Below are 26726 nucleotides of genomic sequence, written 5' to 3'. Positions count from 1 at the left end.
TCTTCTGGGTGGTCTGCTAGCACATTTTTTGTATAGATTTCTTGTCCATTAGTGTCAGTATTAACAGGCATAGATATTACCAAGAACCCTGTGCATGAATGTCTCCAAGCTTTGGATGAATCTCTGGTCCAGAAGTGTTTTCCTGGTAATAGCATTTCACTGATGTTGCTCCACCATCATATATGATTTGATCTGTCATTTCATCCGGTCTGCAAAGAAATAGATTTCTTATTTGAAATAATAAGACCCATTATAGTTCTGCACTGATGGTGAGACAGTCAGAAATATGGGTGCAAACAGAGCACATCATTACGCTGTTCTAGGCAAAATGCAGGATAGCAACCAATAGGCAGCAACACACATCACCCAATGCTGTCCCCATACAAAATTCACAGCACTAGCATACTTTCAACACTCATACAGGGCTTGGGAACTGATGTCCTTTTGCGCTGCTTTACAGGATTGCTCTGCCATGTTGGCAGGGTTCATTCTTTGTTTACATGCTGGAGATGCTCTCATACACTGCGAGAGCTTAAAGGTGAAGTATGTGAGATATTTAACTTAAACCAGTCCACAACTGAAATTTTGACAGAATGCAAAGAAATCACAGATGTCTTTGTTTTATTGCAGAGATATCTAATGCTAACCAGTTAGCGCCGGCCTGTCCTGTCTCATAATACTGCTATGTGCCCCAATAGGTGAAAGCAAGTCACTGTGGCATCGAGTCTGCCATCAGTTCTATATAAAAGAATGAAGAAGTAGCACTAGAGCCGGTTTATGAGGAGCTTGGCTACGTCCTATTCCTATCAAAAACAGTAAGAGGGTGCCCGCGAGTGGGTCCTCAATGAATGGGATTAAATGATGGTCCTGCCCCTGGATTGACCATTTAAAGACAAGTAGACATTGAGAGAAACAGTAAATGCAACAATGGCTGAAGGATCTTACAAATCATATTTATCCACAAACATGTGTTTAAGTGCTTGTTAGCAAATTAATGACGATATTAATGTACTGTATTACGTTAAGCCCCATAAAAATCCACAGTAGATCACATGTCGCCTGAAGTTTACACCAAAGGGCCATTCCACTTGAAATCCGACAAAGGCTAATCATCTGACACACGACATTACTAGTTCATTCACAGAATAACTTACTATACTTTGTACTTTTTAACTGGAAAACTGGAAGTTTGTGTAGAGTTAACTGATACCAAACATTATAAATCCAAAAAGTGATGAAAGTAAAATTCCATTAAAAAATTAAGCTTGAGCTTGACGTTTATCAGCTCTCTTACTGACGAGGGCTGCATCTGAATAGTCATTAGGCTGTCACAGGCAGTCACAATTCTCCAGTTTTTAGTGCTCGTATTGTGGGTCTAATCCACAACTCTTCTCCTCTTGACTGGGACGGTAAGGGCAGAGACTGGGGTTATTTGTTGGTAGGCTGCCTGTTTACAATTTGCTGAAGTGGATGTTGCCTGTTAGAGTCTGTTTTTTATATACAGCTTCTTTCTTATAAATTCAAATGAAACCTCCGAATGGGGGTGAAATGACATTGTTTTTTCTAAATGTGTAAAAAACCTCCTTCCTGCAAAATTACGTACAATTTTTCTTGAGTTAACTGTTTCAGGGGGAGGGTTACTCAAATGTATCTGAGGCATTGGTGGATGGAGTGGTCACTAAACTACATCAGGTTTAGAATGTTAGGATTCATATATCAATAAATCAGTAAAGCATGCATTCAGTTCTGTAATGAAACTCTCAAGCAATATTCAGGCATGAGTAATAAATAAATAGTGCATTGTGTTTTTATTTTCTATATTCCAGCACTCTCCAAAAACCTCCTCCAGTCACAGCATATATTTGCAAAAAATTCAGAATTGTACTAAAATAGTCGAATTAAATTGTGAAATCTGAGCTGCACTGAATAATTTCCTAAAGAATAGTAACAGCTTAATGCTGCTGATAAGCGGAAAGGCTTGCCAAGCACCATTTGATGGGATGAGCAGTGTGAAAATGTCTAGTTTAAATTGCTGTCTCTTGTTTTATGTTCCCTTCCTTGCCATCCATACTGATAAATAGGGGAGAGATAGAAGGAGAGGGGGAGGGAGAGTGAGAGAGAGCTGCTGCTTAATGGCGAGTCTGCATGGCAATAATTCAGGCAAAGAGGCCCGACAGCAGGCTGAACTCTGCCATTCATCTTCATTTTAATTGAGAACATTTTGTGTTTGGTGTTTCTCAGGATTAATAAACCAAACGCCCTGAGGAGTTTGGGCTAAATATAATTAAAGCATCCACAACCAGGTGTTTTAGAGACGATGAGAGAGAGCGAGAGAGAGAGAGAGAGAAAGAGAGAGAGAGAGAGAGAGATCTACATTAAGATAAACAAATAAGGCTATAAACAAATGCTTTTTCTTGGAAACATAGTTGGTAGTATGGAAAGGGTTTCATTTTAATGTCTTTGTCTGCTGGGATCAGCTGGATTAGGACTGCTGAAGACCTCTGTAGCCCCCTAGGTACAGCCATCAGTCGAATTATTGATATCTCATATTCAGTTGGATGTTCTGAACACTGGCTTCTTCCTTGAGACTCTGCAGGACACCTGCTTCTCCTGTGTGTCCCCACTGAAGTGGACAGAGATCTTCACCTAGTCAATGTACAAGCTGCTTAATGAGAACACAGCAGTTTACCATCCTAAAATCAACTTTAGGGTTGTAATATATGGAAGACTAGTAATACTAATATTAATATTACATAAGCACATTTATTGTGTTCATTAGGCAGATTGGAAAAAACAGAAAATAGTCACCATGTTAACACGAGCAAACATGAGGTTTCATACAAAAATACATGGCAAAATATTGGTTTTAAATATTTGACATACATGATCATACATGAATTTCCCTTATATCCAACTTACCACAAATGGACACAAATGTGACATAGTATATGCCAACTTTTGGCAATTTTAAAATATGGCACATATATTTCAGACATATATCAACATGTCACTTCTGTCGGAACAAAACCTTGTATCTCCGTTTTTGTTGTTTTTCAGTTTTTGACATAATTTGAAAGTTCGTATGGTTCTACATCCTCTGTGTAAATTTCATGATGAAAGGACCAACAGAAATTACCCAAAATTATTTGGTAAAAAGTCTGTTTCCATCGACTTACTTTAAAAGTAGAGTAGGTTTTTTCCTTCTCCTGTAAAGTTATCATTTTGGAGATACAAGGTTTTGATTTGACAACAGCGATATATAAAAATTTATGTGCAACACATTGTCACGGTTGGACCCTCCCAGTCCTGTCCATGTGTTCGTGATGTGTTTTGGTTTAGCCTGCTTGTTCTTTGTTTTGTTTTTTTAGTCCAGCCCCCTCGTTTCGTGACTCCACCTGTGTTCCCATCTGTTCCTCGGTTACCCTGTTATTATTTAAGCCCTGTATTTGCCTCTAGTTGTTGCTGGTCTTTGTTTGTTCTGCTTGTACTGTTTGTATGTTTGATTCTGGTTTCTGTCATGTCTGCCCCCCGATCAATCCGTGTTGGCTCTATGACCCCGGACTGTTTAGACTATGACCTTGGATTTGCCCATAATAAACGTTGCTTATCTCTGCCTATGCGTCCGCCTCCTCGCTCCCTGGTGTTACAAACATATTCACATAAGGAAGGCATTAATTATTAATATTTCCTACCTTCATCTTATGTAGCTATATGGTTTTTACACAATTTAGTTTCTTCTACATGCTTCCTAATGAAGTTAAAAAATGTGTATAATAGCTACATAACTAAACTCTAAGTATGATCTGTGCTCCACATATTATGCATATATATATATATATATATATATATGTATATATATATATATATATATATATATATATATATATATATATATATACCTCTCCTTGGATCACCACCTTATCGTGGTGGAGGGGTTTGCGTGCTTGAATGATCTTAGGAGCTATGTTGTCTGGAGCAAAAGCTCCTGGTAGGGTCTCCCATGGCAAACTGGTCCTAGGTGACAGGTCAGACAAAGTGTGATCCATAATAACCCCTATGAAGACACAAAAGCAGGACTTGTGTACCCTGCCCGGAACAGGGTTACCGGGGCCCCACCCTGGAGCCAGGCCTGGGGGAGGGGCTCGCCAGCGAGCGTCTGGTGGCCGGGCATTTACTCATGGTGCCCGGCCGGGCCCAGTCCGAAGGAGTTACATGAGTCCCCCCTCCCATCGACCCACCACCAATGGGAGGGGCAGTAGTAGGGGTTCGGTGCGTTGTGGATCGGGCAGTGTCCAAAGGCGTGGGCCTTGGCGTTCTGATCCTCGGTTGCTGAAACTGGCTTTTGGAACTTGGAACGTTACCTCACTGGCGGGGAAAGAGCCTGAGTTGGTGCGCGAGGTTGAGAGATACCGGCTAGATATAGTCGGGCTCACCTCAACACACAGCTTGGGCTCTGGGTCCAATCTCCTTGAGAGGGGCTGGACTTTATTCTTTTCTGGAGTTGCCCATGGTGTGAGGCGGCGGGCAGGTGTGGGCTTTCTCATAGCCCCTCGACTCGGTGCCTGTATGTTGGGGTTTTCTCCGGTGGACGAGAGGGTAGCTTCCCTACGCCTTCGGGTTGGGGAACGGGTCCTGACTGTTGTCTGTGCTTATGCACCGAACAGCAGTTCAGAGTACCCAGCCTTCTTAGAGTCCTTGGGAAGGGTGCTTGAAAGTGCTCCTCCTGGAGACTCTATTGTCCTACTGGGGGACTTCAATGCTCACGTGGGCAATGACAGTGAGACCTGGAGGGGTGTGATTGGGAGGAATGGCCTCTCTGATCTGAACCCGAGTGGTGTTCAGTTTTTGGACTTCTGCGCAAACCACAGTTTGTCCATCACGAACACCATGTTTGAACACAAGGATGTCCATAAGTGCACATGGCACCAGGACACCCTAGGCCGCAGTTCAATGATTGACTTTGTAGTCGTGTCATCGGACTTGCGGCCATGTGTTTTGGACACTCGGGTAAAGAGAGGAGCTGAGCTGTCAATTGATCACCACCTGGTGGTGAGTTGGATCAGGTGGTGGGGGAAGATGCCGGTCAGACCAGGCAAGCCCAAACGTATAGTGAGGGTTTGCTGGGAACGTCTAGCAGAAGAACATGTCAGATTGATCTTCAACTCACACCTCCGTCAGAACTTTGACCAGATATCGGGGGAGGTGGGGGACATTGACTCAGAATGGGCCATGTTCCGTTCCTCCATTGCTGAAGCGGCTGACTGTAGCTGTGGCCGTAAGGTAGTTGGTGCCTGTCGGGGCGGTAATCCTCGAACCCGGTGGTGGACACCCCAGGTGAGAGATGCCGTCAAGCTGAAGAAGGAGTCCTACCGGGCATGGTTGGCCTGTGGGACACCAGAGGCAGCTGGCAGGTATCGACAGGCCAAGCGATCTGCGGCTTCAGTTGTCGCCAAGGCAAAAACCCGTGTATGGGAGGAGTTTGGTGAGGCCTTGGAAAGTGACTTTAAGTCGGCTCCGAAAAGATTCTGGCAAACCGTCAGGCGACTCAGAAGGGAAAAGCAGTGTGCCACTAGCACTGTATATAGTGGAGATGGTGTGCTGCTGACTTCGACTGAAGACGTCATTGGGCGGTGGAAGGAGTACTTTGAGGACCTTCTCAATCCCACCGACACGTTCTCCAGTGAGGAGGCTGAGTCTGGGGACATGGGAATAGGCTTGTCCATTACTGAGGCCGAAGTCGCTAAGGTAGTTAAGAAGCTCCTTGGTGGCAAGGCTCCAGGGGTGGATGAGATCCGCCCTGAGTTCCTCAAGGCTCTGGATGTTGTGGGGCTGTCTTGGCTGACACGCCTTTTCAACATTGCGTGGACATCGGGGGCGGTGCCACTGGATTGGCAGACTGGGGTGGTGGTGCCTCTTTTTAAAAAAGGGGACCGGAGGGTGTGTTCCAACTACAGGGGAATCACACTCCTCAGCCTCCCTCGCAAGGTCTATGCAGGGGTACTGGAGAAGAGAGTCCGGCTTATAGTCGAACCTCGGATCCAGGAGGAACAGTGCGGGTTCCGCCCTGGTCGTGGAACACTGGACCAACTCTTCACCCTCTCCAGGATTCTGGAGGGTTCATGGGAGTTTGCCCAACCAGTCCACATGTGCTTTGTTGATCTGGAGAAGGCATTCGACTGTGTTCCCCGGGGTATTCTGTGGGAGGTGCTTCGGGAGTACGGGGTACATGGCTCTTTGCTACGAGCCATTCAGGCCCTGTACAAACAAAGCAGGAGTTTGGTTCGCATGGCCGGCAGTAAGTCAGACTCGTTCCCAGTGAGAGTTGGACTCCGTCAGGGCTGCCCTTTGTCACCGATTCTATTCATAATTTTTATGGATAGAATTTCTAGGCGCAGTCAAGGGATGGAGGGTGTCCGGTTTGGTGACCTCAGGGTCACATCGCTGCTGTTTGCAGATGATGTGGTCCTATTGGGGACATCAGGCCGCGAACTTCAGCTTTCGCTGGATCGGTTTGCAGCTGAGTGTGAAACGGCTGGGATGAGAATCAGTACCTCTAAATCCGAGACCATGGTTCTCAGGCGGAAAAGGGTGGAGAGCCCTCTCTGGGTCGGGGATAGGCTCTTGCCTCAAGTGGAGGAGTTCAAGTATCTCGGGGTCTTGTTCACGAGTGATGGTACAAGGGAGCGGGAGATTGACAGGCGGATTGGTGCTGGGTCAGCAGTGATGCGGGCTCTTTACCGGTCTGTCGTGGTAAAGAAAGAGCTGAGCCATAAGGCAAGGCTCTCGATTTACCGGTCGATCTACGTTCCCACCCTCACCTATGGTCATGAGCTTTGGGTAATGACCGAAAGAATAAGATCGCGAATACAAGCGGCCGAAATGAGTTTCCTCCGCAGGGTGTCTGGACTCTCCCTTAGAGATAGGGTGAGAAGTTCAGTCATCCGGGAGGGACTTGGAGTAGAGCCGCTGCTTCTTCACGTCGAGAGGAGCCAGCTGAGGTGGTTCGGGCATCTGGTTAGGATGCCTCCTGGACGCCTCCCTCGGGAGGTGTCACAGGCGAGTCCACCTGGGAGGAGACCCCGGGGAAGACCCAGGACACGATGGCGCGACTATATCGCCCAGCTGGCCTGGGAGCGCCTCGGAATCCCCCTTGGAGAGCTGGTGGAAATGGCTGGGGAAAGGGAGGTCTGGGCTTCATTGCTTAGGATGCTGCCCCCGCGACCCGAACCCCGGAGAAGCGGAAGATAATGGATGGATGGATGGATGGATGGATGGATATATATATATATATATATATATATATGCAATATTTGATACTTGCATATATGTACACAACATATTTTGAAATATATGCCTGACACTTTATGATATGTGTGCATATACAGCCATATATATGACTTACATAAAAACTACACCCATCTATAAGATGTTAAACAGTCGGTAATAAACTACTTGAATGAGTATTATTTGCATATAGGACTGGGGCTGATGGGGACCACTTGAACTAAGGTGTTCACAAACAGCCTGACTAACAGTGTAAATTTTCACAGCACTTACCAAATAAAATTAACACATTTTTATAAAATACAATGGAATTACTCTACGCTATCATTATCTTTCAGTACAATTACTACAAAATAATTTGATTGCTTTGTCTGACATTAGCAGGGCCGGGTACTGATGTTGGATGATTAGCTCTGGAATGCTAACTTCTCTCAAAAGGTGTTGAATGGAGCTCTATTGCTCCAGAGAATGCAGCTTCATTTCTCCAAGGGCCAATGGTTGGGGTCTTTACACCCCTCTAACCCGTGCTTGAATTTGGACATGGTAACCTTAGGCTCACGTATGGCTGCTCCTGAATGTTTCGTTATCAGTGCTTTTCTATGGAGATTTGTGTCTCTTTTTCAGTCGTTTCCATGAAGTCGGATTCTCACATGTTGGCACATGAATACCCGCGCCTCGCTCGCATCAGAGGATTCCTGTAGCCTTTTAGTGCTTTAGAGACAAGACAGTAATGAGAATGGATGACGTCTCTTTGGCACACTCTTATCAGCAAATGCAGTCCTGCTGCAGACAGACGGAGGCCACCCTCAAAGTACATGCTGCTAGCATCGGTGCTAGCATCCGAACACCAAATGTACACGCGTTTAACCAGTCTGCTCTCCCACTGAGGATAACATGTCATGTCTTTTAGAAGTCAGCATGTGTGGAATGATGGCTTGTAAGCCGTTAAGCTGAGACAAGTCGATAAAGTTGGATGAACACATCAGGAAGAATTGTGTGTGAAAAACATTAGGAATTTAGATTGCTACAGCATTTTCCATATATATCAAGTCTGCAGATCCATACACAATCCAATTTCCTCAAAGAAAAAAGAAGCTACGCGCGGCAGCCCACCAGATTAGAAACCTAACATTCCCTTAGAAGATCTACACAATTTTTAAATGCAATCTTTATATTCCTTGATATGGCCCATGTTACTATGACTGTATTGACTCTGATTTATCAAAATTTCTGAACTGGCAAATCGATGGGAAGTGTGCTTAATAATATTTTGACAGTGGTGGTGAAAGGAACCAGATGTCCAAAGCATTTAATACCTATGTAAGCTACTTTACAGAAAGCTATTACATTAAATGGTTATGGATACATTGGCTGATGCCTTTTACAATAGTTTTAGATGAGATTTTGGCCTAAAATGTGTTATTTAAAAGCCATTTACGGCTTGGTGTTGTAGGGCAAAGTGGTACCCAAAGAAAACTTTTTTTTTCTTCCTGGATTTATCACTATTTTACCATTATCAATATTACATATTAAACTCAAATTTTCAACTCATTCTATTCTGGCTATATTTACATTGTATACATTGTGACTGCTTTTTCCTATCATCGCCATTGTAACAAAATCTGATTTTTCACATCAGATCACTCAGTGACTTTTAGTTGACAAAATTGAATTGCACAAAGCCAGAAAAATTCTCGTGTAACATCCTGTTTTCCTGTTTTGCAAGAATGAGAGACTCATATCTGCACTGGGGGCCTCCAAGGTTGCCACCAGAGGACCTCATCTCCTCAGTTTTAGTCATGATGCCTATGGTTGCTGATCATTATACACACCTGTTTCTTGGTGTGTATAATTTTCTGTTTCTTTGGGTTCCTGGTATATCTGTATAATCGCTGATTGTACTCTTTGGTTTGGTGTTCTCCAGTTTTGTAACTCCTCTTCAGATTCTTGGGGTTATACTACTATTCTGGGTATTATTGACTATTTCTCGTAGGCATGCCGACTGGTCCTTCTGAGAGGTTTGTTTATTTCCATGGAGTTGGAGGATACATTGTTCTACCATGCTTTTCATCTGGTTGGTCTCCCCGAGTGTGCGTTGGATATAGAATGCTCAGTTCATCTTGCAAGCTTGGAGAGCCTTTTGTCAATTACTGGATATTATTAGTGTCACTCCTAATCAAAATTGGGGCAACACAAAATACAAGTGTTAGGAAAATGTATTCAGAATACAGAAATGATTCAGTCTAAGTTACATTTTGTACATGTTTAGGACCGTCAATGATTGTTTATTAGCTATTTTAGAATCAGTGTAGAGTAGACTGAAAAATCAATGTGATGATCAGTTATTAATCTCAGTGTTACTGAGCTCAGCTAAAGCCTGAATAGACTGATAAATCAATGTGATGATCAGTTATTAATCTCAGTGTTACTGAGCTCTGCTAAAGCCTGAGTAGACTGATAAATCAATGTGATAATTAGTTATTAATCTCAGTGTTACTGAGCTCTGCTAAAGCCTGAGTAGACTGATAAATCAATGTGATAATTAGTTATTAATCTCAGTGTTACTGAGCTCTGCTAAAGCCTGAGTAGACTGATAAATCAATGTGATAATTAGTTATTAATCTCAGTGTTACTGAGCTCTGCTAAAGCCTGAGTAGACTGATAAATCAATGTGATAATTAGTTATTAATCTCAGTGTTACTGAGCTCTGCTAAAGCCTGAGTAGACTGATAAATCAATGTGATAATTAGTTATTAATCTCAGTGTTACTGAGCTTACATCAAGAAAACTGATAACCAGTAACAATGAGGAAGAGACTGATTTCAAAAATACCATGTCCAATGTGCCTTTCCATAATTTGCTGTAAAAGTATTATAACTGTATTCTGAAATCATTACATTTAATGTACTGTAATGGAATACATTCCTAACTACATTTAGGACAGTGTATTTAGAATTCAGCCATCACTGCTTTTTCAAGGTATTTTACTGGTTAACTGTGGCCCAGTTAGAAAGTGAGGAAACAACACTGAAATGCAGCTGTTGTAGGATTTCCTTATACTTTGCATAATTATTTGTTGGAATGAAGGTTCTGTCTGTGAGCCTCTCTGGAGTTTTCTTTTTTTTCAAATTTCCTCTCTATCTGTATTTTACGGGGACCAGTTTTCCCCTGTTGGGGGGGCAACCCTGCTATTTATCTGTGATGTGCTTTCAGAGGAAACGTGTGGCTCAGTGGAGCAACATAAATAACGAGGCACGTGACAGACGGGCAGCCCTGACACCCGGGAGAAATGACAGATACGATAACGGAGAAAGAGAGCAGGACAGGAGCATGCCACAGTCCCCCCTTCACGATACACCCCCGCCCCCCGCCCTCCCATGTATCGCACACACGCACACTCAAATAATGGTGCACTGTTTTTTAACTCTCTCGTTCTCTATCTTTTTCTACATCACTCTCTTCTCTTTCTCTCCCACCCCTTCGTCTCTCTTTTCTCCTCTCTCTGTATCTTCTGTCTGTCTCTCTCTCTCTGTCTCTCTGTCTTATCCTCTGTCTCCCTCTTTCTCTGTATGTCTCTCTTTATCTGCTCATTCTCTCTCTCTCTCTCTCTCTCTCTCTCTCTCTCTCTCTCTCTCTGTGTACCTCTTTCTTTGCCCTCTTTTTCTCTGTCCTCTCTCTGTCTTCTCTCTCTCTCTCTTTTGTCCTTTGTCTCTTTCCCTCACTGTATCTCTCTTTTGTGTTTCCTCTCTGTCTTCTCTCCTATCCTCTTTCTCTCTCCCTCTCTATATTTGCCTCTCTCTTCTCTCTCCCTCTCTGTATCTCTGTCTCTCTCCTTGTCTCCTCTCTTGTTGTCTCCTCTCTCTCTGTCTTCTCTCTCTCGTCCTCTTTCTTGCTTCTTCTCTGTGTCTTCTCTCTCACCCTGTCTTCTCTTTCTGTCTGCTGCCTCTCGTCCTCTATCGTTCTCCCTCTCTGTCTTCTCTCTCTCCCATCCTTTTTTTCTCTCCCTCTTTGTATCTGTCCCTCTCTCTCAGTCTTCTCTCTCTCTTATCCTCTTTCTCCCTCCCTCTTGTATCCCCTCTTTGTATCCCTCTGTCTTCTCTCTTATCCTCTCTCTCTTCCTCTCTGCATATCTCTCTTCTCTCCTGCCGTCTTCTCTCTCTCTCTCTCTCTCTCTCTCTCTCTCTCTCTCTCTCTCTCTCTCAATATACACAGGCACACATTGGCATTCATTTATTCCTCTCTTTTTCTTTTTCTGTCAGAGATGCACTCCTTTAAAACAGATAAAGCGCTTGAGCTCAATGTGGAGGTGACAGCACCCCACAGACATGTAAGTCCAGTCATATGTGCTGTCAGTGAGAGTTTAAAGAGCTGCCTGATGAAGAGTTCTTGTCCTGTTTGGGGGGTAAGATCCTCACCTGGATCTGACTGTATTAGAGCTGATGTAACTGTAGCGCACTGCGCTGTGTGAGAGCTGTATGTTTACGTGTATATCCATAAGGCTGGTGGAGTTCCAGACTGATTCAGCCTCCTGCTTTACAGATCCTCTAAATGGCAGCATAAAGCTGCAGCGCAGCTCTTTGAACACCAGCAGATGGACTGGCAGCCTAATTAACTCGATTCACAGCTGAAGCCCAGCTTAGGCATGTGATTGTTATCTGTACTGTTTCAGACCTCCTAAGAAGGCGAAGTAAACAGAGTTGATGTGCGCAGGCTTGTTTGTGAGATAAACAGCGTAGTGACAGTTAGAGGCTGCAGACCAAAACAACGTGTTGGGTTTTAGAGAGATAGAAATATTTACTACGTAGTATTTACCCATCATTTACTCATGAATATCCAGTATTAACCACTGCCATTCAAAATGTCACATTTCTGCACTCATTTATTCAGGTAGTTCACTGAATTCCCTCACTGTACAGCACTGTGCAAAATCAGAGACCACCCTTCATTTAGTGTATTTTTCAGTCAAAACGGCAATTAAGTTAAAGTTTTCATTCCTCAGAAGGTGAAATATAAGATTATCCCCTTTGCATAAGGAAGAAGAAAATCAGAGGAAAATAAGCAAAAAATGAGATGAAAAAAAGGAATTCAAGAAAAACAGTGACCTGATAGACGTCCACAACTCCCACCATCACATAAACAACACTTAATGCTTTCCTCTTTGAGAGAGAGGAGAAACTCAAGCTGCTTCAGATTTGAAAACATCCAGTTGAGAAGACAACTCTGTGCTATGGGTCAAAAGAAGCTGCTGGTGTTCTTGGAATGTTGGACTGACCACCCCAGACCCCCACATCACTGAATGCTTTTGGGATTATTTGGATGAAATCAAAATGCAGAAAATGCAACCAGCTTGTAAGACAGAACTTTTGAGGTGTGCAAAAATTTCCCCAAAGATTTCTTGGAAAAACTGAAAGCACGTTTCCTGAAAAGAATGAAATCTGTATTAAAAATAAAGGGTGGACACATTAAATATTGAAAATATATTATATTAAAATTAGTTATTGAAGTTATCGGAGGTTTCTGTGCAATTTCATCTTAAATACACTTTTGCTGGCAATTAAATAAATTAAGGGTGGTCTCTGACATATGCATATGGACTATTCAGCTAAATTAGTTCAAACTACAGTCCCACAGTAAAAAACTATTAAAAACAATCAAGATTTACAGGGTTTATGTCATGAACTGTGTAAACCCAAGGCAGTATTGAGCTAAATATGTACAAAATCATTATTTATAGGGTACTTTCTATTGGGACTCTACATTTCAACTTAATATTAATACTTACATGTTTTTAAGATCTTTTTGATTACTTTTAAAGTAAAGTTAAAGATTTCAATTCATTATGAGTTTCATTTTTAAATAAAAAAAAAACTTTATTCAGAAAATGCTGCTTTCATGTCACTACTAAAACACAAAGGCTGTGTCCCAATTCAGGGGCTGCGTCCTTCGCAGTCTGCATTTAAAGGCCAATTGACTCACAGTGGCGCGACTTGCCTGTCCCATTTCAAAGGCTCATTCGTATGAGGCAGAGGCTTGTGTATTTTTCCATGGCAACAAAGGATCCAACGGGTGGATCCTTCGCCAGCCAACATATCCCAAGGCTCACTCATGATTTGAGAACATGGCGGTGTCAGCAGAGGAGTGAATGGCAGCTGAGGAGAAGTATTGTGTTTAAACTGAGTTGAATATCTAACAAAACAAACATTAAAAAAGCCAATGTGGTCTGGAGCAAAACTTACGCTAACATTTTGTTTCGTTTTAAGGAGCAATGAGCAGACAAAAAGAAGCATGTCCAGCTGTAATAAATGAAAAAATAAAAATACTAAAATTAAAGTTTCTTTAAAGAACTTTAAAAGAACTTGAAAAGAGCAACGTTTTGTGATGTAATGGTAAGGACGGGAACAGCGGTGCTGTGACACAAATCATCTAATTTCATCAAATTTCAGTTCAGCCTTTGCAGGTCTAGACATTCTTTGAAGGACATGGCTTTGGGATGCACCTATAATGTTTTAGTCCATAGGTGGAGCCTCATTAGATCCCATTGTTTTGAGGTCATTGTGTCCCAAAGTCTGAAAATCAGTATGTAACATTAAGAACCACCACTATGGAAACAGACAGTTCCTGCAAATAAGTAACTTTGTTTGTTTTAATGAAAAATATTATGATTTTATATGTGAACAACTGTTTAAAGCTGTGTGATTTTGAGAATATTATTACAAAATATTTGGTAAAGTTTTGGAAGAGTTTTGACTGGTTTGGTAGTGACAAAATGGAACATTCAACAATTTGTTCTAATAAAATGAACATAATTAAGTTACAGGTTCACTGAACCAAAATGATTTCAGTCAAAAGTCATTTAAAAATTTGAAAACCTCAGTCAAATTACAAGTGAAAAGAACAGGAAACTGTTACAGAAAAAACTTTTTCTATTAATTTGACTGCCCAATGTCAATTTTTCACAAACATACTGGAACAAAGTAAAACACAAAATATTAAATGTGCCATAATGTTTGGACACAGGTCACATTTTATGTTTAATTTTTTCCCCCAGTGTATTACAAAACAGTAATTGTGCATTAAAGTGTGCAGAGGTTTGAATGTGTTACCTTATTTTCACTCTGAAAAGCTTTTGCATTCAACTATATGTGCATGGGATTTGTGGGATATTATAATATTTTATGGTCTTAAGGGGGGGTGATGGGGTGTCCAGGAGATTAAAACCCTGTCTGGACATTAGGAAAGAGTCTAGACATTATTCATTTTGCATAATGAAAGGTCAGTTTGTAACTGTCCATCATTACATCGTCTGCGCTGGAGTACAAGTGCAGTTAGACAGGTGTGAATCTTACACGTAGCTCTGGCTTAGCGCTCATACGTGACCTTACGACTTATGAAGAACAGCAGGCGTCGTTGTTCGTTAAAAGAGTTCTCAGTGTGCACCTTGTTCCCCTCCTGATGCTGGCGCTTTCATTCCCACCCCTCCTAACCGCATTTTTAATTGGGCCCAAGGAGAGCTCTTTCTGCAGCCGCAGGTGTGAACTGTTTGCTCTTACAGCTTCTTAGCAGGCACTGGGATTCATATCTGAGGGTAATTAATGCTGTTTTTATCAGGTGGGGTAATCAGTGCACTTCAAAAGCCACCCTGTGCTGAGCGATTACACTTGCAGAGAGTTTAAGAGGCTCACTGTGCTGCTGGAGAGCCCGGGTAAATATGCTATTAAATATATGCTATATTTCAGATGCATGCATAGAAGTACACACACACACATCTTCTAAGCCGCTTCTCCTTCTGAGTCACGGTGCATAGAAGTAGAGATATATAATTAAATGTACTAAAACTATTATAAAATATAAGGTGCAGTAGAAGAATAAGTAAAATTGCATAAATAATATGCAGGTGACAAAGCAGCGGTGCATGACATGTCCAGTGGATGAACCAAGTGACTAAACACTGCAAACAATAACATGTTAATAGTTGTGTGGTATTTATGGCAATGCAATATGAAACACATGTGGATGTATAAACTATATATATATATATAGTTGTAATTATTAAGTAGTTAATAATAAGTTAATAATAATAAGTAGTCATTATTATGATTACTGTATGACTATATCTATAAATCATATTTTGTTTAATTTTTTTTTCAATATGTAAAAGAAATTATGTAAAACGTATTTGCCTAAATGTGCAGAAAATGTCATTTTTTAAGTTTGTCCCCTGCATTGCTTGTTTTTGCTTCAAACATTAACAAAACGTGTCATTTGACCAGTGTGTTCAAACATTTTTATGCAACCATATTTAGATGTCCTGATGTAACAGAAAAGTGTCTCTTTTCAATCTTTCCCACTATATGACACATCTAATATATAATTCTGAATAGTAGAGAAGGAAAAGCTTTATCTAATGCTTCAAATGCAGACTGGCAAATATGGCTCATCTCTCTAGAGACAAAGTAAACAGATTGAATAGATTATCAGTAACACATCAACAACATTTCAGTGAAGTAGCAGTAGTGAAGCAAGTAAATATCTTGTAGATGTTCTGTTGATACATTACTTACATGAAGTAAATATGTAAGTGTTACTATGTTACTTTCATTACACAAAACCTAACCTTACCCAACCTTATCCTAATCCTAACCCTCACATTGGCCCTAGTCCTAACCCAGCTTTCTCAACCTCAACCTTTCTCAAGAACACATTTAAAAAAAAATATTGGAGACTGAAGCCCTGTCTCATCTGTACCATGACAGTTCTCGGTCATGTAAGCCCTAAATCATTGTAAATCAAAGTAGCTTTTCACAGTCTGGAGTTGTATATGGAATAATGTGGCTTTATTTATTGTTGATGGGTCTCAAATATTCAAAATAATCATATTTATAAGAAATGTGATGCTTACATGATGCACTATATTACCAAAAATATGCTCTCACCCATCCAAATAATTGATTTTGCATGTTCCAATCACTTCCATGGCCACAGGTGTATAAAACCAAGCACCTAGGCATGCAGACTGCTTCTCTGTCTGGCAATCCAATGGCCGAGTCTGGGTTTGGTGGTTGCCAGAAGAACAGTACTTGTCTGACTGCATTGTGCCAAGTGTAAAGTTTGGTGGAGGTGGGATTATGCATGGGGTTGTTTTTCAGGAGTTGGGCTCGGCCCCTTAGTTCCACTGAAAGGAACTCCTAATGTTTCACAATTTCATGCTCCCAACTTTGTGGGAACAGTTTGGGGCTGGCCCCTTCCTGTTCCAACATGACTGCACACCAGTACACAAAGCAAGGTCCATAAAGGCATGGACAACCGAGTTTGGTGTGGAAGAACTCGACTGGCCTGCACAGAGTCCCGACCTCAACCCGATAGAACACCTTTGGGATGTATTAGAGTGGAGACTACAAAGGTTGTGCCAACAAAGGTTGTGCCGACATCATATTAAACCCTATGGATTAAGAATGGGATGCCACTCAACTCAGGTTCATATGCATGTGAAAGTAGATGAGCGAATACTTTTGGAAATATAGTGCATGTATCCATCCATCCATCCATCCATCCATTTTCCAAGATGCTTCTCTGTCAGGGTCGTGCGGCGGGGGGGATGCTAAATACTAATCTGTGTGTCTCTGTGTGTAGATGCTAGAGAGCGTGGCTGTTGTCTATGCTCAGAGAACAATTAACACAACAAAGGAAGCGCTGATTGAGAGAGGCATTTGATGTGTGGCTCTAGGTGAACATTCGTGGCACCTCTATGAACACATAAATCATTTGTTACACCTGACTCATGACCCATGCACAAAACCGAGCAGTATTTATAGCAGATTAAACCCTAAGGATTAAGAATGGAATGTCACTCAAGTTCATATGCATGTGAAGGCAGATGCGCAAATACTTTTGGCAATATACTTTATGTATTGTGTTATATCTTATGTAGGCATTGTCAGCAAGAACTGAACCTCTTCCAAAATGCTAGTAAACATGTCATCAAGATAAGGTTTAAGATAGGTTTAATCTAGAATCTGACCAAGTGGCATGTGGCAAACTTATCATTCAGCCCACGATCACAGCAGTAATGAGCTGCATGTTAAAAACACAGTATTTTTCTAGAACATATAAAAAATGAATGTGCTGAAAATACACATTCAGTCGCAGCCCTGATCAAATTCCATGTTGTGTTGATCTGGCTAAGTAATAATAAGGCAGTGCCTCCCAAACAATTTACAGCCCCATACAGGGGACATTGAACTTGCTGCAGACCACCTCTCGCTCCTCATATACACATACATGCATATATTGCAGTGATGCTTATGTGAGACATTTTGGATTATCAAACCAATAAAACTTAATGTATAAACAATGTTAGAGATGTTTCTGTTTAACTGTATTGTAGCTCACTGCTCACTACAACCGCAAAAACATGAAAAAGACTGTGAAAGTGCAAGACTCGGGCCTTAACAGCATCATTTGGGCCATCTTGTCAGTCCAGTATTGACACTGAGGTAGCACTGCTGTGTCTGAACCAGTCAGACCAGCACAACACACACTAACACACCACCACCACATCGGTCACACTGAATGATCCAGCACCCAAATAATACCTGCTCTGTGGGGGCTCTAACCATTGAAGTGGGCTAACAAAGTATGCAGAGAAACAGATGGACTATAATCTGTAATTGTAGAACTACAAAGTGCACCTATATAGTGGAGCTAATAAAATGGACAATGAGTTTAGATGCAGGAATTATGGATGATATGCTGGATTTAATGTTATGACTGATGGGTGTATGTTCTGGATAAGTACTGTTGATGTAATATTGACTGCTGTTCTGCTTAATAAACATATATTCCATATTAAAGCTTTATATAGCCTAACGTGTTTTATATTTTCTTTGTGAATAAGAATGAGAGTAAGAATAAACGTATATAAGTTTAAGTAGAAGTAGAAGGTCAAAGTACTTTGCACTGTATTTTGTTGACTTCTTTATTGATTTTATTGATCAGTTATTTCCTCTCTCTGCTGGGGTTCAAATATACTGTTATTCTTTGCTAATCTGGGTCAGTTTTGAACTTTCTGCTGGTACGGTACTGCTATGAGCATCGGCCTCAGCAAAGTACATTTGACAAGAGGACAATAACCACTCAGGGATTCCTTCATATAAAGAGAAATTAAAATATCTACAATCCTATTGGTCTCAAATATAGTTAACAGGTAAAGCCTGATGGGCATTTCATGTACTATTCATATATACCCGTCTACATTAGCCATCCAGCACTAACTGATCTATAAACTGCCAAATCAAATTGTGCCAGAGGTCTTGGGGGTCCCGTGGTGGAAGGCCTGAAGATGAGGTCACCTATGTACTATTGAATTCTGTTATCACAACATATTTTTTTATGGAAATAAGTCTTTAAAGACAATTAAGTGTCAAATGCAGCATTTTTTTGTAAATTCCAGTATACAAATATCTTTATTTGCTGAGTTTAACATACTGTTATATATAAAATATGCCATGATGTTTGCACAGAACAATTTCTTTTATAAATTTAGCAAATAAAGTCTTTCACAAACTTTCACATGTGTAAATGATTTTTACACCAAGAAGCTGACAAGAAGACACATCAGAATGAGGTCGAATGGCCTACTTCTTCTCAATTAATTAATTAAAATACATAATTAAAAAAAAACAGGCAGATTTGGTCAGTCCCATACAAAGTAAAACAAATTACCATTCACTTCAGCCACACAAATGGGTAAAATTCACTCCTGTATTGGTTGTTTGGTTATCATTCACTTTGACAGAAAATACAGGAACCACCAGTGTCTTTTTTTTTTTTTTACTTTGGACATTTTTCTATGAGGAGACTGGGATGCCAAGCCCACCCTCAGCTTGAACCCTGTCAGTATAAAACTGTCAAAACATTGTATTGATAATAACAACGTGTTAATACTTTTTATACATTTTGTTGCTTACATATCTGAAATGTCAGGGTGGTGTGATGGGGGTCAGCTGTGATCAAACATATGCATTTAATAACTATAAATAAGAACAAATGACATCAAAACTGAATTCAAAAGTGCCTTTATTAGAAAACAAGCACTTTATATATACTGAAATAACCAATACTAATAATAATTACATTAAAGCAGGAAAGATGTAGGTGATGGTGGGCAGGCGGTTGACAGCGCTTATTGCATTACAAATCACAGGTGTGTTTCAGCCATATTTTATCTCAATTTTCAACATTTTATTTTTACATTTTTTAAGTCTAGCAAAATGGAATTTACTATCATCTGCAACAAACAACCTGTATACCCAGTCAAAGGCCTTTTTACAGTGGATTTACTTGTTTGACAGTCATGTCAGCCCTAATAAACCACAAAACGCCATGAATACAGGCATGAACAATGAATATTGTTTATTAATTGATTATTTCGTTCCATTTATTATACCCCTGATCCAAGGCAGGAAGGCAGAAATCTTGGTGTAGCCGTTTGGTTTTTTGGAAGTATAACATTCGTCTCCGTCAAAGAAAGAAGCGATACCGACTGCAATGCTACCACACACCAAAGGACTCCCAGAGTCTCCCTGCAACAAACAGGTACAATGTTAGAGCCACTGATTAAACTATAAACACTGAATATAAAAAAATGCTTGTTCGCCTTTGTTCATAACTAAGAATAAATTACCGTGCAAAATCCTCCATGATAACCACCAGCACATAGTATGTTCTTCATGTGCCAATGAGCTTTGCAGTCATCGTTGGTGAGGACTTTAATTTTGGCCTCCTGAAGAACATTACTTTGAGTTCCATTAGTTTTTGTGCTTCCCCAACCAGACACAATGCAGACTGCACCCTTCTTCATGTCTTCATCTGTTGCAGGGATGGCAATCAAAGCAGCGTTTTTGCTGTTTTCAGCTGACGTTTCTAGCTGTAAGAAATTCATCAAAATAAGTAAACTAAATCGAATAGGATCAATGAGACTGAACCCTTGTAGAGGATAATATACAAGCAAATACTCTATAAACCAAAGAAATTTCTTTAATTACTGCATTTAACTTCAAATGAATCTTTGCACAGATTAATGGACCCAAATAAAAAGCGGTTGGGAGGGATTTTTTTACCTTCAACAACATGATGTCATTACTTGGATCATTGCCGTCTGTAAATTTTGGATTTATGTGGTGCTCCTTTATTGGTATGCGGTCAAAGTCATTGCCATTGAGATCATGAGCACCAATCACTGCTGTCACTCCTGAACCTTTCAGACTGTGGAGAAGAACCAGGTAGTGGTTATGCAAGAATATATATAGTATTTTACTCTTTTATCATTATTGTTATTATTATTATTATTATTCCAGATGGTATTAGAGAACAAAGTGTTTCACATAAGCTCCTTCTTCAGGAGAAACTAACAATAGCCGAGGGAATTCAGTTCATCTTGCACTGTTATGTACTTTATCTGTCCTACAAGGGAAATGCTTAGTTTTGCTGCCTAGCTATACTCAATCTGGAAGCAGCATAGCGTCACCAGCAGAACTGCACCACTTGGGACAATGGCGGGTTAAGTGGCTTGCCCAAGGGCACGATCAGACGTACCTAGTCAGGTTTGAACCCACAACCGTCCAGTTGATGGCTCACCTCTCCTACTAGGCTACCAGCCACCCATTTTATGTACGATGCTTGTTAGTCATTTTATGTACGATGCTTGTTAGTCATTTTATGTACGATGCTTGTTAGTCATGTGCTTGGGTTGGATCCCCCTTTCACAGATATGGTTTTCTATGTGGTCTTGGTGAGCAGTTTATAGCTGCTGGGTTCAGGATTAGTCATTAGCACTTTGTTTACTGTAAAAAGTTTGAGAACCACTGCAGTAATGTATGTAATATAAATCTTTATTATATCCTTTAAATATTTGTTTCATGTACAACCCCATTCCAAAAATGTTGGGACACTGCGTGAAATGTAAATAAAAACTAAATGCAATGATGTGCAAATCATTTAAACTTTATATTTCATTGAAAATAGTACAAAGACAACAAACCCAGTGTCAAAACTGAGAAGTGGACTGAGAAACTGAGAAATATATTTTTGAAAAACAACATTTTACTTTAAAAATATGGTTCACATCACTGCATTCTATTTTTATTTACATTCTGCACAGCATCCCAACTTTTTTGGAAATAGGGTTGTACAATCAATGGGTGTAATTCACCAACCATGCCTAAGAAGAAATTGCTCACACAGTTTTTACAAAGATTCTGACATTCAATAATGTTTTCTAATCTGAGAGTTGTTTTTAGGTAAGAACAGAATCTCCACACACTCAAGAGAACAAAGGTGCAAACAATTCTGCACGTTTAGAGCACATCATGAATCTGACATAGGCTTCTTTCACAGGACCTTTCTCAAGAACACATTTAAGGAAAAAAATTTGATGAAGATATTGAAAATATTGGTGAATGAGCCCCATGGTTCTTAAATGGTCAACTAAAACGATTATATTATGGCAGTGCTTCTCAAATTTTTACAGTTCCGTCCCCCCTCAGACATTAAACGTCCTGCTGTGGACCCTTATGTGAGACATTTCGGCTTGTAAAATCAATCCACCTTTAAGGTTCTGTGAAGGTATGTTTGTCACTTATCAAGGTACAAACAATGTAAATGTTCCCTCAAAGGTACAACAGTTGTTTTAAGGTCTAATTGTGTAACTTAAATAAGTTTTTGGAAAAGTACAACCCCAATTCCAAAAAAGTTGGGACGCTGTGTAAAATATAAATAAATGTAAATAAAAATAGAATGCAATGACTTGTGTCACGATTGGCTCATCCCAGTCCTCCATGTGCTTTTGTTTTGTTTTGGTCTTGTCCGTGTGCTTTCTTTGTTTTGAATCTTCCCTCTCCTGCCCCCTTGTTTCTTGACTCCGTCTGTTTGGTGTTATATCTTTTGGCCTCCGTTTTATTTTCTGTTCTCTGTTGTGTTCATCCTGTGTTTCTTTTTGTCATGTCTGTCCCCCGTTCTATCTGTGTTGGCTCTCTGACCCTGGACTGCTTTGACCCTGATAATGGATTCGCCTTTAATAAATCTTGCTTCTCTCAGCATGTGTGTCCACCTCATCATCGCTCCCCCACGTTACAATTTGCAAATCTTATAGACCCATATTTTACTCACAATCGTACATAGAACACATATCAGATGTTGAAAGTGAGACATTTTACCATTTCATGTAAAACATTGTCTAATTTAGAACTTGATGGCAGCAACGCATCTCAAAAAAGCTGGGACAGGGGCATGTTTATCATTGCATTTCTTTTAACAACACTCTAAGTGTTTGGGAAGTGAGGACACCAACTGCTGTAGTTTTGAAAGTGAAAGGTTTTCCTATTCTTGTTTGATAAAGGATTTCAGCAGCTCCTTGGGGGGGGGGTCTCTTTTGTCATATTTTTAATTTCATAATACAATAATTTTCCACTTTGCCTCAGTCCATCTTAAATGAGCTTGCTTCCACAGAATTTGGTGGTGTTTCTGGATCCTGTTTATATATGGATTCTTCTTTGCTTGATACAGCTTTAACTACCATTTATGGATTGCAGGGCGAACTGTTTAAGGACAATGATTTCTGGAAGCACTCCTGAGCCCTTGCAGTGATTTCCACTGAAGGCCTGAGGCCTGGAGATTCAAACATCCAAAATTGACCATTGGCCTTGTCCCTTGTGTACAGGAATTACTCCAGATTCTGTGAAGGTTTAGATGATGTTATGTATTGTAGATGGTGGGATGTCCAAAGTATTTGCAATTTTACATTTTTATGAATTTTTTTCCACAGTTTTTAGATGCAGTTTTTCACAGACTGCCCATTCATGTGAGTTAGTTCCAAATTGCTCCTCCAGCTGTTTTTTTATTAGCACCACATACTTTTCCAGCCTTTTGTTGGCCCCGTCCCAACTTTTTTGAGATGCGTTGCTGCCATCAAGTTAGAAATGAGTAAATGATTTTTCATGAAATGGTAAAATGACTCACTTTTAACATCTGATATGTGTTCTATGTTCAGTTGTGAATAAAATATGGGACTATGAGATTTGCAAATCATTGCATTCTGTTTTTATTTACATTTATTTATAATTTACACAGCATCCCAACTTTGAAATTGGGGTTGTACATATCTGTACCTTTTCATAAACTAATGTTTTAAAACAGAACAATAAAATAAAATGTTTAGAGACAAGATGGGTGTGTGGAGTCAATACAGCTTAGACAATTTGATTTCAGTGCAATATGGTACAGTTATGTTCCTTGAATAAAGGTACTGAGATATATACCCTTTAGGGTACATACCGACCCCAGTGACAAGAGGGGCACTGCCCCAGTGATAGTTTTGTGCCTTTTTTTCTGACAGTGTAGGTAGGGAACATAATTACACCATATTCAATTGCAAATATATTTTTATAAGTTACACTGATTCCATAATCTCCATCTTTACTCATTTTTACTTTATTTTTCTGTTTTTCTCTGAAATATTAGGTTTTAAAAAGGTGCAAAAACAAAAGTGTATTTATACAGTTTCTGACGGTGCATGGCAGACATTTACTTAATGTTTACCCTTTATGTGTATAAAGCTCTATAAATAAACAACATAAGGGATAATTCTGTTCTACAGTATTGTAGCTGGGAGGCAGAGTTCCTGGCAGAGCTCAGGGTGACAGGGGACAACTTTCGATATTTCGGAATCGGAAAGGCTGCAGCCTCAATATAAGGGCACGTATGTGAGAGTCTGTGTCTGTGAAATGAACAGTGAGTAAAAAAATGTTCACTCATTTGAGACATAGTCTCATAGTCTCATAGACAGTTTCCAGTTAGAATTTCACACGTAAACAAAATACTAACAGCTCAGCGTTGATCACATCAGCCACAAAATAACAGCTTACAGTAACCACAAACGGCAGTGAAAAAACAGTGTGAAAATGAAACTGAAGTTCACGACTAACAAGTGTCATACAGGCCAGGCTTTCTCTAAATATAAAGTAGTTTAGAGAACTTCCCCATAAAGTGAGTATTTTCAGAAGAACCCTTAAAGTGGTACATGAAAAGGTTCTTTCTATATGTTAAAGTTTCCTCTCATATACAAACTTGGTTCATAAATTATTAAATGCGTAACTAAAATGTTTTTTCTGTGGCATCTCTTAGAGCATCCGTAGGAGCACTTTTTTAAGAGTGCATTCAGGGCACAAGGTGTCACTGAATGGTTCAAAGTGTATGAAAGTGATGTAATTCATATGCTAACAGCCTTCACAGTTACAATGATTCAACTCAGTGAACACTTACACTCTCAGAAACGTAGAGGCAGTGGCCCTCTTGTCACTGGGGTGATACCCTTAAGGTAACTTTAGTCATAACTGTACCATAATTGTACCATAGTCCATTGAAATCATATTCTCTAACATACCCCATCTCATTGCCAGCCTTTTTATTTTAATGTTCTGTTTTTAAACATTAGGTTGTGATAAGTGAACATTTACATTGTTTGTACCTCAATGAAGGAAAAATTAACCTGCACAGCACCTTTATTTCTAACAGTGTATGAGAGATTTTGGACTGACAAGTTAGATAGCGCTCTCTGCCAACATCATCAAAATGCAGATTCAGGGGAAAATCTGCCGGAAGAATTGTACAGTGTAGTTCCTAAGAGTAGTAGAACGTAGGTTGAAATGCCCTGAATGTGTTCTGGTGGCTCATGGTGGCCTTATTACAACACCTCATTTCATTAATTTCCCTTAATTTATCACCTATTTGTATATTTATGACTTTGCATAAATTTTCACCTGATTATCATTATATAGTAGCATTATTTAAAAAAAGAATATTAACTTATTGTTTTCTGTTACTGCTGGACAGCATAGAACACTTAAAGTAAACAAACGTACCTTTTCCAGCAGTGCGCAGCCGTCATAACAAAGAGCGGAGAAACGAGGAACCCACCACACACGTTTTGTTTATTTCCTTGAACAGAAACCATGTAGGGCCTGGAGTGGGGTACAGCCACTGTTCCATTCACTATCTCAACATCTACACTGGCTGAGAGAGGAAGAGTAACGCCCAGCTGATTATAACTGTACGTACACTTATGCAAACATTTATGTTATGGACTTTATGGACATGGACACTTGCATCTGTAACATTGTTCATATGGGCATACTCAGTAAATTAAGCATTCAAAGATACAAAGTATTCCTTAAAAACAGTATATATCTCTTATTTTTCAGGTGTAATTTCTGATTACAGGTACTTGATTTTGGTCATCAGATTATGTAATCCAGATTACACGTAATTCCAACACTAAAGCTGTGTGTAGGTGACACCTACCAGAGTGGCTCAGATGTGTCAGCAGGGCACCCAGCAGAAGCAGGGAGACGAGAGCCATGATGCAGCAGACGGAGTGTCTGTTCTCTTCAAAGAGGAACAGGAGTTTAAGTAGTAAACACTCCTCCTCAAAACCCCATTTCCTCCCTACAGTGAGCTCTGCTTTCACAGAGATGTGTCTAATATTAGTGACAGAATTTGCCCTTAATGTCAATGAGCACAGTGCACAGCTCTTGTACACATTTTTGAATGCATTATAACCTCACAGTCAGACATAACAGAACATATAGCTAATTTAATTCAACATCATTTATGACTTGTGGATTAACACCCTTATCAATTCAGTTTACAATCTCAACCCTTTAAATGGCCAGGGCCCACTGGTGGGTCCAAGGTGTTATTATACGCTTCTATAACCTAAGAACAGCTCAGCCAGTTTGTACTAAGGTCCCTGTAGTTACTGAATGAAAAGCCTTATTATGTAATAAGCCTGGGATGTTAAGGGGTTGATATAAAATAGTAAACGCTAATATGCACAGTGGGGGACTATTAGAATGAGGCCCTTAATTTAGACAATAAAGTTAAAACAAAATACTACATACTTACTTTCTTTTTTCTTGAAGTTTCTGGAAATCGTCTAAAGGCCCATGGCATGTCCTCTCTGAATATAGCTGAAAACCAGTGTTGGGTTGTATTGTGACAACATATAATCTGGATTACATAATCCCAAATCAAGTACCTGTAATCAGAATAGCACATCAGATTTCATTTCCTTTTTTGTAAGTATTACATTAGTAAGCCGTTGTTATTTTGAATTTAGCAAGTGTGCTCATGTACTGCATAACACACTCTCAAAAATAAAGATTCCTCATTTGGTTCTAGGTCATTATGTGGAGACAAGCCTGGGGGTGCACAAGCATGCACTGCACCTTCAGTTTGAATATTTGCACCTTTTATTGAGCTTTGGGGTAAATGCAGCTTGACTGAGACCAGTGGCACAGCAGGCAGATAACGGTTTATGTATGTAGAGGGGCTCCACTCAGGTAGTATGGAGACTTTTTAATCCATGTAATGCTTGTCTGAATGAAAGG

At 40.2% G+C, this 26726-nt stretch overlaps 1 protein-coding gene across 1 annotated transcript; it reads right to left on the bottom strand.

Moving 5' to 3' along the window:
- Nucleotides 1-19342: 19342 nt before the first annotated feature.
- LOC108430071 (mast cell protease 2-like) lies at nt 19343-25734 on the bottom strand. The gene is made up of 5 exons (XM_017702247.2): nt 25639-25734; nt 25200-25350; nt 20403-20547; nt 19967-20209; nt 19343-19865 (listed from the first exon to the last, which is right to left on the bottom strand). Exons 1-5 carry the CDS (start codon nt 25694-25696, stop codon nt 19707-19709), a joined length of 756 nt encoding a protein of 251 aa, XP_017557736.1. The 5' UTR covers nt 25697-25734; the 3' UTR covers nt 19343-19706.
- Nucleotides 25735-26726: the final 992 nt, after the last annotated feature.

The sequence above is a fragment of the Pygocentrus nattereri genome, chromosome 15 (genome assembly GCF_015220715.1).
Source record: "Pygocentrus nattereri isolate fPygNat1 chromosome 15, fPygNat1.pri, whole genome shotgun sequence".
In the NCBI taxonomy this organism is placed as follows: domain Eukaryota; kingdom Metazoa; phylum Chordata; class Actinopteri; order Characiformes; family Serrasalmidae; genus Pygocentrus; species Pygocentrus nattereri.
The sequence above is the reverse complement of the archived record's forward strand: the minus strand, read 5'-3'. Positions and strand labels throughout refer to the sequence as shown.

Bases quoted from the DNA above. Each gene is read 5' to 3' on its own strand.
- LOC108430071 (XM_017702247.2), bottom strand. From the start codon at position 25,696: ATGGCTCTCGTCTCCCTGCTTCTGCTGGGTGCCCTGCTGACACATCTG. The intron at 25,351-25,638 runs GTAGGTGTCACC...TTCCTCTCTCAG, and splicing joins GACACATCTGAGCCACTCTG to CCAGTGTAGATGTTGAGATA. The intron at 19,866-19,966 runs GTAATTTATTCT...TGTTTGTTGCAG, and splicing joins ATCATGGAGGATTTTGCACG to GGAGACTCTGGGAGTCCTTT.